Below are 16,240 nucleotides of genomic sequence, written 5' to 3' on the forward strand. Positions count from 1 at the left end.
GGAAAGAATAATACGCAAGCACACGCTCGAAATTCAGATGCTCCTCCACTCCCCCCTTTAAAGTTTGTCTAAAAATAAAACACAAAAATAAAGAAAAAGAAGAAAACAATCCCTTCGTGAGAGCGAGTCCCAAAGCATTTCCGAGCGCACAGTTTCTTGCGTCCGAAATCTCCCCACATTGTCCCCTCATAAAATTCAGACAATGCCCCACTGTCCAAAACGACTTCGTTTCGCTGCCCCCAGTTTTTCCCATCCCTCGTTTATAATCCCAGAAGAGGGAAAAATGAGAAATAAAGAATTATAAAAAAATGAACCAAACAAAGCTCATCAAAAACTTCAGTACTACTACTACAAGATTTTGAAATACCCGAGCTTTTTAGATTTGAATTTTTGAGCTAGGTTGTTTTTTTTAAGATTTTTAGTTTAATTTTTTTTTGAGTGATGGGGGAGCAGAGGAGTAACAACAATAACCGGTGGAACTGGGAAGTGAGTGGCTTCGAGCCACGGCAGTCGTCGCCGTCGCCATCGTCGCCGGAGGAGCAACGGAGGTTAAGTGCTGCGCCGATGATGCGGCGGTACTCGATCTCGGCGGCGTCTTTGTCGCCTTATTCTTCGGAGTTTTCTAAGCAGGCTTTGGCTTCTAAGGTGCAGCGGTTGAAGGATAAAGTAAAGGTAACGGTGAAAATCTGTTTCGGATTGCGAAGTTTTCAAGTGATTAGTGGTGGTTTTGAGTGAATTAGCTGCAATGTGTTTTGATGGAGTTGAAGAAGTCGCTTTAGTCATTAACAATAAGATTTTTAACAAAGCACTATTTTTCATGAATTAAAATGCAATTTTTTTAAAGTAATTTCTTTTAATCTATCATTTTATTTAACAAAGTAGGAAATGCTTTTCTTTTTCATGTCATTTTCGGTAAGGAAATGAAGTTTTGCTGGAAAATTATTGAAAATTAATTGAGAAACTTAAAACACAGTACAAAATTTTAAGCGAATTTTGAAACTAAATCCTGATAAATCGGCTTAGTCATTAGTTTGAAGTGTTAGAAGTTGTAAAAATGGACTGGAACTGTTAATTAGTATTCATGTAGGAAAGGAAACTCAGTTAGTTGAGAAATTGTAATGCTGGTCAAATTCTTGTTACCCAAGCTACGGGTCTTGCTTAGTAATCCATATTGAGTTGGTTTGAACTGTTGTAAGATTGTGCACTGTGTCAAGTGCCATTTGATAGGCCAGCTTTTACAATGTTTGTGTAGACTTTATTGCCCAATGAATGGTGAAGAGAAATGTTCCGCCCTCCCTTGCGGCAGTTTTATTGTTCTGAGATTGAATCCAGACATAGATGTATGCACATCCTAGAGGGGCAATAACATGACTACATGAGTCATGCCCAAACAGTAGTTTGAGGTTGTGAACCATGATAGCTGGCTGATGATTCAAAAGTCAATTAGTCTCATGTTAATATTGATTACAAGTTCTGCCTGTTTTTCTTGAAAAAGCATTAAGGGATCTGTATCCGGTTGTCTGATGTGATACGTTTGTTTGACTCTATTAAAAAATTATTTTCAATGTTATCACGTGAGTTTTTTTGTTGCTTTGAAGTCTGAATAGATAGCATGCAAATTTAGGTGATTGTTAGAGTTGAAATTGAGCACAAATTAAGAGTTAAGTAATAGCTTTTGACTCATTTCATATAAGTTAAATCTGAATGCAAGATTTTTTTTTCTTTTAAAAGTTCTCCGGCCTTCTTTTGAAGGCTAGAATCATGACTGGTGCTGTATGATGTCTTTGAGACCAGAAACTATACTGGGGTTTGAGTGAAAATTATTTTGGATCAGATGGATGCTCTTATGTGGTGATTAGCAGCATTCTGGATTATGTGATAGTAGTTTCTTGTGTTTGATATGAGTTGTTTCATTTTAATTTTGCAGCTTGCAAATGATGTCTTTGAGATCAGAAACTATATTGGGGTTTGAGTGAAAACTATTTTGGGTCAGATGGATGCTGTTATGTGGTGATTTAGCAAGCATTCTTTATCATGTGATAGTAGTTTCTTGTGTTTGATACAAGTTGTTTAATATTAATTTGGCAGCTTGCAAAAGAAGACTACTTGGAATTGAGACAAGAAGCGAGTGATCTGCAAGAATACTCAAACGCTAAACTTGATCGAGTTACACGTTACCTTGGTGTTCTTGCAGAGAAAACTCGTAAGTTAGGTAAGATATTAAGGTTTAGTACAAGTTTGTTTGGGTCACATTAATTCATTCCTCTTTCTTCAGCCATTTAGTGCTTCGTTTGCATATATATGGGTAAAGTATATATACTCCACTATAGTTTGGTTTTATTTACTCGTTAAACTTAATCACCTTGTAATTTTTAATACAAACACTGTGCTGTCCTGTTGGTTATGATTTTGTGCTCATGCGAGGAACTTTCGGATAACAGTCTTAAAAAGAAAAGTTTAGAAGCACATTGTGTTGGTTCCTTGTTCAAAAAGAATAAAGATGTAAAAGAAATGTGCTTTAAACCAAGCACTAAGAAAAAATGAGGAGAGCAAAATAAAATTTAATTATTTGATTAAAAATAGAAAAAGGAAACCCTTTTCTTTATTTCCTTAAGGGGGTGCTGAACGATGCCATTTCAGTCTTGTTTTAATACCCTTTAATGGAAGTTTCTTGCTAAAGCATGGAAATATAAGCATGAGGGGAGTTAAAGTGTGACGACCAAATACATTGGTAATGTGGTAATTAACCAAAATATAATGAGTTTATCTGCAATAGGATGCATTTGCTGTTGAATGGTATGGCACCGTTTTGTTAGGTTTGTCCTTAGTATTTGTGATTAGATATAACAGTTTGTATTCTCTATATCAGTAACCCAAAAAGGGGAAAAACAAAGTGAATAGCTTTATATCTTGTACATTACTGCAAATTCATAAAATATCTGTATACTTCATATGGTTGCACAATCTTCCCATCTTCCTCGCAAGGTTCTGTTGTTGCTGGGTTCTGTTGATGGTTTTAAACTGTATCTAAATATAAATGGCAGATCAAGTTGCCCTTGAAAGTGAGGCTAGGATTTCTCCATTGATCAATGAGAAGAGAAGGTTATTTAATGACTTATTGACAGCCAAAGGTAATCTTCAGCTTTATGCTTTCTAAACTCTCTCTCCATCCTTTCTCACTTTCAGATATTCACTAGCACCCATTATGTTTCTGCATAGTGAACTTAAAATGTCGTGGTGGTAGTAGTTTTGTTTGAGAAACTAGATTTTTATTTCAGGAAACATAAAGGTATTTTGTCGTACAAGACCATTGTTTGAAGAAGAAGGTTCTTCCATTGTTGAATTTCCTGATGATTGCACTATCCGCGTAAATACTGGTGATGATTCAATCGCCAACCCCAAAAAAGATTTTGAATTTGATAGAGTTTATGGGCCTCATGTTGGACAAGGTCAGCATCTAATTTTGTTTATAATTTAAGCAAGAAAGGAATTGAACAGAATGAGTGGCTGGCATAATATGCACAGTACTTTTTATTGCTTTGATAGTGTTTATATGTATTGCTTAAGTATACAATGTTCAAAATCTTCTCTGCAGCTGAGCTATTCAGTGATGTTCAGCCATTTGTGCAATCAGCTTTGGATGGATATAATATTTCCATATTTGCTTATGGACAAACGCGGTCGGGAAAGACACACACGATGGTTGTTCCACCCTCTCTCTCTCTCTCTCTATATATATATATATATATATATATATATATATATTGTGTGTGCACAAGTATGTATGTATGTATCTATAAATATAAAACTAGACTAACTACGTGTTTACTTTGGATGGATTGGTGATTCTAAATCATCCTAAGGTTATTTCTTTTTTCTTTTAATTTTCATAAACATGCTGGATACATCAAATATGATGGTCTAGATATGCATGTTTGTCAAAGTAGTGGTGTTTACTTTCTCCAATGGAGCACATTGTATCACAAGTTATGTCTTTCTAGGCCTCTCTATTATATCTATGGTTTCTCTGTCTTCCGAGTTTTTAATGTGGAAAGTCTGCTGTCTTTGACCGGTCTGTCTGTTTGTGTATGGATGATTAGAATGACTAGTGTACTTTGGATGGATTGGTGATTCGTCATCATTTTATATGATATTTTCATTTTTCCCCCTTTTTCTATTGTTTTGGTTTTTAAATTATGTTTTATGTTGGGTTATATCAAACAAATTGATTAGGATATTCATGTTGACCTGACTAAGAGGTCTTCACTTTCATTAATGGAGTGCCTAGTGTCATGGGACTTTTGTCTATTGACAGCCTCTCTAGAATATTAATATTGGCCTGTCTTTATTTGACATGCTTTCATTTCTCTCAGGAAGGATCTAGCCATGACCGTGGCTTATATGCTCGTTGTTTTGAGGAGCTATTTGATTTAGCCAACTCAGATTCAACTTCAACTTCTAAATTTAATTTCTCAGTCACAGCCTTTGATCTCTATAATGAACAGGTGTCTTCACTGTTCTCACTCACCATATACTTACTTTCTCTACTGATTGTTTAAATGGGAACATGGTCCTATTGAAGTATGTTAATGCAGACCGTTTAAATTTTGTTACAGATAAGGGATTTGCTCTCAGAATCAGGGAGTACTTTACCAAAGGTTCACTTGGGATTACCAGAATCTTCTGTAGAACTTGTGCAGGACAAAGTTGATAACCCATTGGACTTCTCTAAAGTCCTGAAAGCAGCATTCCAAAGCCGGGGAAGTGACACATCAAAGTTCAATGTTTCTCATTTGTACGGCCTAAAGCCTGTACTTTCAACCTCTCTTTCCTCATTCAAAGTATTGGGCATGCTATTTGATAGAGTTAATTCTATGAAAACAAATTGTTCGTTGTTTCTCCTCTGCCCAGTCCTCTCAACTCTAGCATGATCAGTAATATTTTGATATGTAGACTTATGGTCAATTGACCAGTAATGATCAAACCATTCACTCAAAATGTCTATTTGAGGGAATAAAATTTTATGTTAAACCCATTATCAAAGTTTTTAGCTTGATTGGTTTTATACCAACATTTTGGTTGAGATGTGGAAAAACAATTGATTCTTCTATTTCTTTTGTCCGTTAATCACCTATAGTTTTCATACTGAGTGTCATATATTTAAGTTTTGTGGATTTCTTGTGTTGCATTTGTCAGGATCATCACGTTGCACATATATTATAACAATCTGATCAGTGGAGAAAACATATACAGCAAGCTTTCTCTTGTTGACTTGGCTGGAAGTGAAGGTCAAATTTTGGAAGATGATAGTGGGGAGCGTGTGACAGACTTGCTGCATGTTATGAAATCACTTTCAGCGTATGTCATCTTGACTATTATTTTTTCCTGTACTGATATCATGTTTTCTGCTTGCTTAACGATCATGGAAGGCTGCATGCATTGAAGTTTCATTGCTCTGCTACCTCCTCTTTGGAAAAGCTCAAGGATTAAGGCAGTGCATTAAATGCATTCGACTAATTATTGCTGACAACTTACAAAAAAATGAAGTAGCCTTTTTTTCCTTCTATGTTCTCAATTGACAAAAAATGTTATTATATCAAAGGTGGTTGTTGGAAGTTTCAAGATAATTGGTCTTTTTCTTTTGGTGATGGACAAATATTTTTTGGACACCACAAAGTAGAAATGAAGAGAGACAGCTACTGAAAGATGGAGGAAGTGCATGTGTATACTGGGTTTTCTGCTCCCTTTTTCTTCATACAACCATTTCTGGTCAAAGAACAAGCTATCTCAACTTTATGTTTGTGATTTGGAAATAAAATTATTGCTAGTATTTATTAGAAAGGTTTGCTTTCTCTTTCATGTGAAGTATGTGCAGAAGGAGATTGTACTTTTTATCTAATTATGTTAAATGATATCTATCTCTCTCAATTTCAGACTGCTTTCCAGTTTTTCTGATTTTACTTTAACCATTTCTGCCCCGTTGTTGCATGTGTAGGTTGGGAGATGTTTTATCTTCTTTGACCTCAAAGAAGGATACTATTCCTTATGAAAATTCAATGCTAACCAATATACTTGCAGACTCGCTAGGTATCCTGCTGATTCTTATATATGTGAGCTTTACTGTCACTTTGTTATGCTTAGAATGGCACTGAAAAATTAGATTTCATTTAATGCTTTTGTCTTCCACCTTGTTTTCACGTGTATAGTTGTTTACATCAAAGCAGAGTCTGATGGCAAAATGTGCCAGAGTTGTGGTGGTAGGAGTGCCAAAAGGAGAATTTGTTGGTTTCATTGCCTCTTTTTTCTATTTGTTGAGGTCTATTTTGCTGCAGTAGTTAATTTTGGCTCTCCTGTCCCCTACTGCAAACAACAGGATTTAAGAGAGTAGAACAACTAAGAGAAGGGTTTATGCTGGATAGATATTCTCAATAATAAGGAACAAAAATTTGTAATAATCTTCCCTACCTGTCAAACAGAATATAAGATGCGCAATTATGTAAAAGAGCTGCATGTCTTACCTTTATAGCATATGATAATTTTGTTCATTATGCTCTCAGAAAACCCTGGCGTTCCTCTTTTTAAACATACTGCAAAATTCTGTACATGGTTTTGTAAAAGATTTATGTTTTATAGCTTTATCATGAAATAAGTTTTCCCTCATTTTAGTCCCATATTTATACTGAATTTATGCAACCTGAATTTAATTGATCAAGTAACATTCTTTTGGTTTGTCATACACATTATATGGCTGAAGTCTAGCTTGCTCACTGGCAAAGTTGTCATTTATTAAAAGTTTATCAAATTTACCAAACAGAAATTCTACCAAGCGGTCTAGAATATCTAAGTGGTCTCATTAATGCAACTACCCTGCATCCTAAATCATGTGGGCTGGCTATCGCACTCCTCTTATCTTTTTGTTCTACTGGTTAATCATAAATGTTTGGTATGTCAAAGTTTCTTTCGTAATCCACAGAGTTCTTTCTTTATACCTTTTACCAATTCAACTTTCTGAACCAAGTTATCATTGTTAATCTGTCTCTCTTCCCTCCATCTTTCTGAAACATATTTCTTTCTGCAGGAGGAAGCTCAAAAAGTTTGATGATAGTTAACATTTGTCCAAATGTTCCAAATCTGTCTGAGACATTATCATCTCTCAATTTTGCTGCACGAGCTCGAAACTCTGTACTAAGCCTTGGAAATCGAGATACTATTAAGAAATGGAGAGATGTTGTAAGTCACTATTATTGATTTCTGAGTAAACTGCTTATTTTACACTATCAACTAGTGTTTGTGTATGTGCTCTTTTTCAATGAACTGGTATATGCTGCTGCAAGCAGAATTAAGTTAGTAAATTTTATTTGAAGGAAAGAGTTTTACCTACTAGCTGGTCAATACTCATTTTGAAGGTTAGGAGAAAGAGAGAACCGATGGGCCAGGAACAACCTTAGGGGAGTAAGAGAAACAAATAAACCAAGTAGTAGTTCAACAAAGTTGAAGCCGAGAATTGACTTGATGTCACTTCAGTTTTTGTTTCCCTTTTCCTTTTCCTCAGAAATAAAGTTTATGAAATTTCTTCTCTGAAATCCATAAGAAATGTTCTCTTGCTGCCAATACATTGAATCACTGATGCAAGAACAATTATTGGAATGTACATCTTTATAGCTTGCAATTCTTCTCCTAGGCAAATGATGCACGCAAGGAGCTCTATGATAAGGACAAGGAAATTCAAGATCTGAAACAAGAGGTTTTGGGGCTAAAACAAGCACTTAAGGAGTCAAATGATCAGTGTGTCCTACTATTCAATGAAGTTCAGAAGGCGTGGAAAGTTTCTTTTACTCTGCAGTCAGATCTAAAGGTTTTGTAACTTCTGAGTTTGGTTTTTCTGATGTTAAATATTACGTGACAGGTTGACTTGTTTTTGACATTTCCAGGTTGGATCTTTTTGTTGCTAGCATACTTTACACCCCCTAGCACCTATCTCTATTTTTGTTTTTGGTGATGTCAGCCCCATCCTCCCCTTTCCTCTTGCTTTATGACTTTCAACTGTCTGTTGGAAGTTCCTTTTACTATTTAAGTCATCATATGACTATCTCATGACCATTTCATATTGTTTTCATGACAGAATGGTTTAGATGGCATGCATTCTTGGTTCTTCAATGTTTACCCACGTGCAAATGAGAAATGCTTGTTTTAGGGGCATTTTTGTAAGGTTTAAGTAATAAAGTAATTGGTGCTTCTTCCTTTTTTTTTTAAGAAGGGGAGGGGGTTGAAGTATTGCCTTTCAGGTTCAGCATTATATATTGTTTTATGCATGACAATTGTATGCTATTGTCTATTTTGTCTTGACTTTGGGCATGCATCTTGCTAAACTATTTAAGTAATATTTCATGATGCAGTCTGAGAATGTTATGCTTGCCGACAAGCATAAGATAGAGAAGGAACAGAATGCACAGCTCAGAAATCAAGTAGCTCAATTGCTACAGTCAGAACAAGACCAAAAAGTGCAAATGCAACAATATGATTCAATGATTCAGACATTGCAGGTTAGTTTTAGATCAATCCCCATGACCTCCCACATATATATATTAGTGTCTCTGTATGTATGTATGGATCCATATACTTTTCGTGTAAATAAAACTGAGAAAAGATGAATTTGGTTTAAATTTGTGATTAAGGAATTCACACATCCATATTCTGTTCTACATATCAAGATATTTCATGTCTATATGGTTGCTTTCTAACATAAACCTCATGATATAGGCAAAACTTAAAAGTCTTGAATCACAACTCAATGAAGCCATTCATTCTAGTGAGGGTAAGTCCTTTAGCTCAGAAATGGCTGGAGTTTCAACAATATCCAAAACAGCAGCAGATGGTATGGATTCTTCCGCTGTAACCAAGAAACTTGAGGAAGAACTCAAGAAACGTGATGCACTGATTGAGGTCTGCTGAACTTCACCATAAATCCTTGAATTTTAATATTCTTGTTGTTCATTTATGTTGAAGTACTATGTTTAGTGATGTGCGTTACTTCAAAAGTTTTGGTGTTCACCTCATCTTTTTGTTGGATATATAAGATGTGATGTCAGAGGTTGTTGCTTGCTTTTTAAGGCTAGAAACAAAACAGGAAATCCTATGTAAAATAACTGTACTCCAGTCGAAAATCTATCTATTAATTAGGAAACATCATTAAACTTTGTTACTCATTTATTGCACCTTTTCTTTTGTAATTTTTCTATAAATTTTGTGCTCTTTATTTGGGGTATAGATTAGGAATGTTTTGAATGCGTCATTGACTTTTAAAGAGGACAACGTAGCGGGACCTCGTAGAATGTACATGTGGCAGAATGGAGTGGGACCGAGAGAGTGGCTGAATTAGGATGCTGAGGTATATGTTTTCAGAGAAAAGACCCATCCATATGAGCTATGTTGTAGTTATTCTGAAAAACAGTACCAATCCCTTATTAGTCAAGCTAAGCATGGGTAGCAGGCTTGTATTGCAGTAATTTGCTCTAGATGCAGCAACATGGTGAAAGATTTACTGAAACGAAGTCCTCAGTGGTTGGATAAGGATAATATGAGTTTGAGAAATTAGTTATTTATTATTATTTTTTGTGATTTGGGAAAGGGAGGATTTGAATCCTACTCTTTCGGCGGATGAATTATACACCAACCATTAAACCAAATGCTCGGGTGCTGAGAATTAGTTATTCCCTTTGCCTTGCAGACTTTGGGCTGATAAAAATACGAACACCTCTTGAGTGTGTCTGTGTATAGAATTAGTTACTCCACTGTTTAACTAAAGAAGAGGTGAGATAAATGAGTTTTCTGTTATTACATCAAATTAGTAAAGGTAAGAAATTGACCCTCAATCCAACAATCAGTCATAAGTGATGGCCCTTAGATCATTGATAGGAAAGTATCTAATTCCGTCCTGAGCTATTAGATGCTGGGTCCAGAAATATATCTTTGAACTCTGCCAGCTAGCTTTTCAAAGTGTATCACTTATTTATTCTTGAATCCCTTTTTTCAGTCACTTAAATGATGAGAGAAGACGTTCTCCCTACAGTTTGGTTTTGTTCTTATAGGAATGTTATTGATTGTGCAGAGGTTGCATGAAGAAAATGAGAAACTATTTGATAGATTAACAGAGAAAGCATCCACTGTTGGATCACCACAGGTATTTTTTCTTTTCTATGCATCAAATCAGCATGATTGTCATACTGTAACATCTATGTTTCAGATTAGCATCAATAAGTAGCCTTGTTGTAACTTGTGTTCTTTTGTTCCATCATTATATTTTTTGGTTACAAGTTTAGGTGCTACTTTAGGTCTTATTCTTCAGGAAGTATTTTAAGATTTGGGCTGAAATATTGTGACCACAGGTTTCAAGTCCATTTTCTAAAGGAGCAGAAAATGCTCAGCCTCGAGACCTGGGGAGGTGCTAACTTCAGTTCATTTTTGCAGTAGCTTCAATTGTTCTTGTTTCTTACTACCTTCATAGCTGGTTGTTCAACTCCTTTATAATTGTCTTTAAACAGGAACGATTATAACAAGGGGCGTTCCATGGATGTTGTTCCTTTGCAATTGGCTGTGGATAAGACTGAGGGTGCAGGTGCTTTGATTAAAGCAAGCTCTGAGAAACTTAAAACCACACCTGCTGGAGAATATCTTACTGCTGCACTGATTGACTTTGAGCCTGACCAATATGACAGTGTTGCTGCTATTTCAGATGGAGCAAACAAGCTTTTGATGCTGGTAAACTTCCCAATTAGTTTAATCATTTGGTCTTAACTATGATTGTAAAATTTATGTGCTCTTTTTCAAAATGGGGGAAAGATGTTTTATCATTATGGATGGGGCCACAAAGAAACACAACTTCCGTTTGTGTATTTATTTTGTCATACTTTATATATTCAGGCTTCTTGGCTTTTGATTGAGGATTTATTGCAAAAAGTATTGTTACTATTTTGTATTTAGATTTTTTGTAGGTTATTTGTATTCTATATTTGTTTAATGATTTCCCTTCATTGGAAATGATAGCAAGTCCTGTAAGAGTTGATACAAATAAAGATTATTGTGCTATTTTCTAAAAGCATGTACTCCGTTTATCTTCTAATTCTTTCCCTGGTGTAAAGCTAGAATAATCCAATATTTCTCAAATTATCCATGATTCAACATTAGGACAAGTCACTTGAGGAAGCCATTCATCTCTGCATCTTGATTTTATCACTTTATAGCATTCTGATATAAAAAGGTGGAGATGTACAAAATTTGACGGCTAATGTTTATCTACAATGTTGCAGGTCTTGGCAGCAGTCATTAAAGCAGGTGCTTCTAGAGAGCACGAAATTCTTGCTGAAATCAGAGATGCAGTTTTTGCTTTCATCCGGAAAATGGAACCAAAGAGAGTCATGGATACCATGCTTGTTTCCCGTGTTAGAATTTTATATATAAGATCTCTGCTTGCTAGATCACCTGAGCTGCAGTCCATCAAGGTAACAATATATTAGATGCTGGTTTCTCTATCACCTTGTATAGTCACTTGCATCCTTATCAAGGTGTATGTGTATTTCATCTATTTCATTTGTAGGTTTCTCCTGTTGAATGCTTTCTAGAAAAACCTAATTCAGGACGTAGTAGAAGTTCCAGCCGGAGTAGCAGCCCTGGAAGATCTCCTGTGCGCTATGTTGATGAGCAGATCCAAGGCTTTAAAGTAAATATAAAGCCAGAAAAGAAATCAAAGTTGTCGTCAGTTGTTTCAAGGATACGTGGACTTGATCAGGTATGTGCCACAAGTCTTTGGTTCTTTTCCTTTATGTGCGTGGGCTGGAGAAAACCCTAGCCCTGTCGCTGCTGGTGCTTCTTACTATCAATTGTTCTCATAAAAACAAATAGTTATATATGTGTCACCCCTATGATATATTGGAGACATTTGTCTGGCTGAAAATATCTTGATGTGGCATGGTGACTATCAAAAGTTTCTTTAACAAGACTGCAATTAAATGCGCAGGATTCCCTGAGGCAGCAGCAGGTTACTGGTGGAAAGCTCAGAGAAATACAAGAGGAAGCCAAAAGCTTTGCAGTTGGAAACAAGGCTCTTGCTGCTCTTTTTGTACATACTCCTGCTGGTGAGCTGCAGCGGCAAATTAGGTCCTGGCTTGCAGAAAACTTTGAGTTTCTTTCTGTTACAGGGGATGAAGCATCGGGGGGGACCACTGGTCAGCTAGAGCTTCTTTCAACTGCTATTATGGATGGTTGGATGGCTGGACTTGGTGCTGCGCTGCCTCCTAATACAGATGCTCTTGGTCAGCTTTTATCTGAGTATGCAAAGCGGGTCTTCACTTCTCAATTGCAGCACTTGAAGGTATGGCAGTTACCTCAGGGATTGGTGTTTAGCTATCTGTTTGGGTGCAATCATACAGGCCTTAAAGTTCATGGAAAAAGAACCTTGTATAGAATGTGGGAAAAGTACAAGTATAACCTACAGGAAGAAAAAGAAACGTGTCCATTATGTTTATTTACACCTGTATGATCCTTAAAACTAACAGAATGAACTCTTGACAGTAAGTTCAGCATGCTGGACCTCACATCTAAGTGCATACATCTCTAACGACTACCATTTACCTTTTTACTCAACAAATAATGGTAAGCAGTCACCTTTAGTGAGAGGGTGGGAGGAATTTCTGCTACTATTCTTTAACCACAAATAGCGTAAATTTCATTGCCTTGATGAAGTTCCAATTAAAACATTCCCTTGTAGCCTTTTGGGCTAGATTTTGAAAAACTAATAAAAAGTTGGAAGGTGGTGAATTCTAGATTTAATGTAAATGTGTTTCTTCCTCTGCCATTACCTTAATTTTGTAATTGCGACTTTCAAATTGAAAGGATTGGTTCACCGAATATATTTTTCCTTTATCTGGCCATGTTTATGGTGTTCCAGTTTTTCTGTTCTTCGTTTTTTTAATTCTTGTCTTAGCTTTGTGTTTTTTGGGGATTTGCTCTAATAGTGGCCTATACATGGCGCTAGATGCGCTTTTTAGCTATGTTTCTTGTATATTGTGCCTAGTAGTGGCTACAATGTCATATTTTATTTTATTTATTATTATTTTGAATTCCCAAGACTTTGTACTTGTTTCCTACAAATTCTTCTTCCCCCACTCCCACCTCACCCCCCCCCATAAAAGAAAGAAAGATAAAAAACCCCAATTGTACGATTTAATGTAGACATTCCTAATATCACTCTCCTTTGTCAGGATATTGCTGGCACTCTAGCAACGGAAGAGGCCGATGATGCTGCCCATGTGGCAAAGCTGCGTTCAGCTCTTGAATCTGTTGATCACAAACGAAGAAAGGTAGTTGTTTCTTTCAATCATCGTACTCCTTTTTCTACCCCATAAATATTTTATAATTATCTTTCCTACATGGCATTGTCACTGTTTTATCCAAAGTTGATACTTTTTAATAGATGTGTTGTGCATACTGTTGGTTATCTTCTTCCGTTTAACTAGGCCATTTTACTGGTGTTTTCTTACATCATTGTGGGTGTAATGGAAGTTGAGAAGATAACAAAAAGAAAGAGGATTTTATATTGTTTGAGCTGAAATATTAGAAGCACTAAATGCTCTATCCAACATTTGAGGTAGCTTTTTTACAGTCATATTTCTGGAGCTAGCCTTCATATTGTAGCATGAGTAAAAAATTCATCTTTGTTAGCAAGAGAAATCTTGTGGCTGCTGAGCAAATTTGTTGAGATTTCTTGAACAAGGCCTTGACTCTTTAAAGATGATTTTTGGGGTGGACCTGATTGCCTAAATCAGAATGCCCATCACCCTTACCTTGACCTGCTAAATGAGAAATTTGTTCATCATGGGCTGAAATTAGATTGCTTCATGTATCAGGAAAAGGGATAGTAAATAAAAATATTGATTCACTAATTTGTTCTGGATGAAAGAATAATAAATTTTTATTCTTTCTTTTCAATATCCTTTTCCCCATTGTTCTTGTCTATGATATTTCTTCTTTTATGGGAAAGCTGAGAAATTGCTGTCAAGCTCAATAAGAATTCTGGATTAGATTGAATGATTCATCTGTTTTGATCTCATGTTCTTTAACATTTTGAATTTCAACTCCAGTTGACATTGTTTGGTGTACCGTTATCTGCTTGCTTTTGTCCTTTTAGTACCATTGTTAGCTGCATTTTGCTTGAGGATGAACATAAGCTGAAACCAGCTAATATCTTGTTTTTGTCCAAAATTGTTTGCTGACAGATTAAATGTTATTTCTTTGCTGTGAGCAGATTTTGCAACAAATGAGAAGTGATGCAGCCTTGCTAACATTAGAGAATGGTGGTTCACCCATTCAGAATCCTTCTACTGCAGCTGAAGATGCCCGTTTAGCATCTCTGATTTCTCTTGATGGTATATTGAAGCAAGTCAAGGTTGTTAGCTATATTCTAAAAATTGTTGTGTACTTTACTAGATGATTTACAGTAGAATAAAAAGAAGGTTAACATTACTCTTATATATGAACAGGATATAATGAGGCAGTCCTCTGTGAGCAGCATGAGTAGAGCTAAGAAGAAAGCGATGCTAGCATCTCTAGATGAGCTTACGGAACGGATGCCCTCCCTTCTTGACATTGATCATCCATGTGCTCAGAGGCAAATTGCAGATGCTCGGCGCCTGGTTGAGGTATGAAGTTGCCTTTTTAGTATTTCTAGAGCTGCAAGTTTTCTTCAACCTATGCTTCGTACTTGTTGATTAAAGGAATTATCTGAAATGGGAATGATTTGATACTAGGTTTCCATGGTTTTTTCTTATATGTTGATCAGGATGGTTTGCCAAATAGTCATCATTCCTAAAATGTCTGAAATCTATGCTGCTATTTTCCAAAAAAGTTTAAGGTGTCTAATATCAGTATGAATCATTCTCTCTGTGTTGTGAATGAGACATGTGTTTTGCGTATTTGGCTGCATCCTGCATGTGGAGTAACTGTTTGAACCTGGGCTTTCTATTTGTAGGGTTGTTAGTAACAAGATTGACAAAACTATATGAACAAAGTAGACTGTCCAGTGCTCCAGTAGGAAAATGACTTCTTTTTAAGATAATTTTACTCTAATACTTTTGATAATTGAATTGCAAAGTTTTACAGTTGTCGTGAATGCTAAAAGAATAGCAAAGAAGAGTTACGGTTTATTTTATTGGCAAGATGCTAAATTGTAGAAGTGGGTTTTATTTGTCCCAGGGGAAAACTGGAAGGGGGAATTTCTAAATATTTTAAATGCAATTTAATATTTGAATTTTGATGATAAATTCGGTACAAATGCTTTCTAGATTCCAAACCTCATGCTGCATCTGATATGTTATTGTAGTTTCCATTTATGGTATTTCAAGTGTTTTTCTCACTTGCTCTTTAATCTGCCATGCATTCCTGCAGTCAATCAATGAAGAGGATGATCACATGCAGGAGACATACCATGCTCGAAAGCCATCTGCAGATTTGGGATCTGGTACTGAAACTGATGTGGCACAGTGGAACGTATTACAATTCAACACAGGCTCAACAACCCCATTTATCATCAAGTGTGGAGCGAATTCAAATTCTGAACTGGTCATCAAAGCCGATGCCCGGGTTCAGGAACCCAAGGGTGGTGAAATTGTGAGGGTTGTTCCAAGACCATCTGTTTTAGAAAATATGAGCTTGGACGAAATGAAACAAGTATTCTCAGAGCTCCCGGAGGCTCTTAGCTTACTTGCATTAGCTAGGACTGCAGATGGCACTCGAGCTCGGTATTCTAGGTTGTACAGGACTTTGGCAATGAAGGTTCCATCACTAAGGGATCTAGTCGGCGAGCTTGAAAAAGGGGGAGTGCTGAAAGATGTGAAGTCGTGAATGCAAAAGGGAGTTAAAAATAAATTAGAGAATACCTTGTTTTCTAATGTGGAATGCTTGGGTGGGGTTTTTTTGTTATATTTAGGGAGCTTGGTTTGGGAGGGACAACCTGGTCTGGTGTTTGTAAACCTGTATTTTGCAGTGCTTTGTTGCGATTTGCGAAGGAATCATTGTATTGGAAGCTGGTTAGTAAACTGTTGATGCCCATTGTATCACACGTCGCCACAGCTGCTATTGCGGCTAATTTTCATGGCAGTTTTGTGCAATTTGTTACCATCATTTCCATGCAAGCTGCAGCAACCAACAATCCTTTTTATTTTTGATACCATCTGTTTCCAGTCAACTT

At 36.3% G+C, this 16,240-nt stretch overlaps 1 protein-coding gene across 1 annotated transcript; it reads left to right on the top strand.

Moving 5' to 3' along the window:
- The first annotated feature begins 281 nt into the window (after positions 1–281).
- LOC18611469 (kinesin-like protein KIN-14B) lies at positions 282–16,149 on the top strand. The gene is made up of 23 exons (XM_007047735.3): positions 282–672; positions 2,089–2,212; positions 3,045–3,131; positions 3,279–3,449; positions 3,596–3,702; positions 4,374–4,505; positions 4,617–4,795; positions 5,197–5,358; positions 5,996–6,087; positions 7,079–7,230; positions 7,682–7,855; positions 8,397–8,543; positions 8,761–8,943; positions 10,109–10,180; positions 10,386–10,441; positions 10,542–10,758; positions 11,307–11,498; positions 11,594–11,785; positions 12,014–12,367; positions 13,257–13,355; positions 14,300–14,440; positions 14,535–14,693; positions 15,439–16,149. Exons 1-23 carry the CDS (start codon positions 442–444, stop codon positions 15,892–15,894), a joined length of 3,879 nt encoding a protein of 1,292 aa, XP_007047797.3. The 5' UTR covers positions 282–441; the 3' UTR covers positions 15,895–16,149.
- The last annotated feature ends 91 nt before the right edge of the window (positions 16,150–16,240 follow it).

This window comes from Theobroma cacao, chromosome 1 (genome assembly GCF_053813885.1).
Source record: "Theobroma cacao isolate CCN51 chromosome 1, ASM5381388v1, whole genome shotgun sequence".
Classification (NCBI taxonomy): domain Eukaryota; kingdom Viridiplantae; phylum Streptophyta; class Magnoliopsida; order Malvales; family Malvaceae; genus Theobroma; species Theobroma cacao.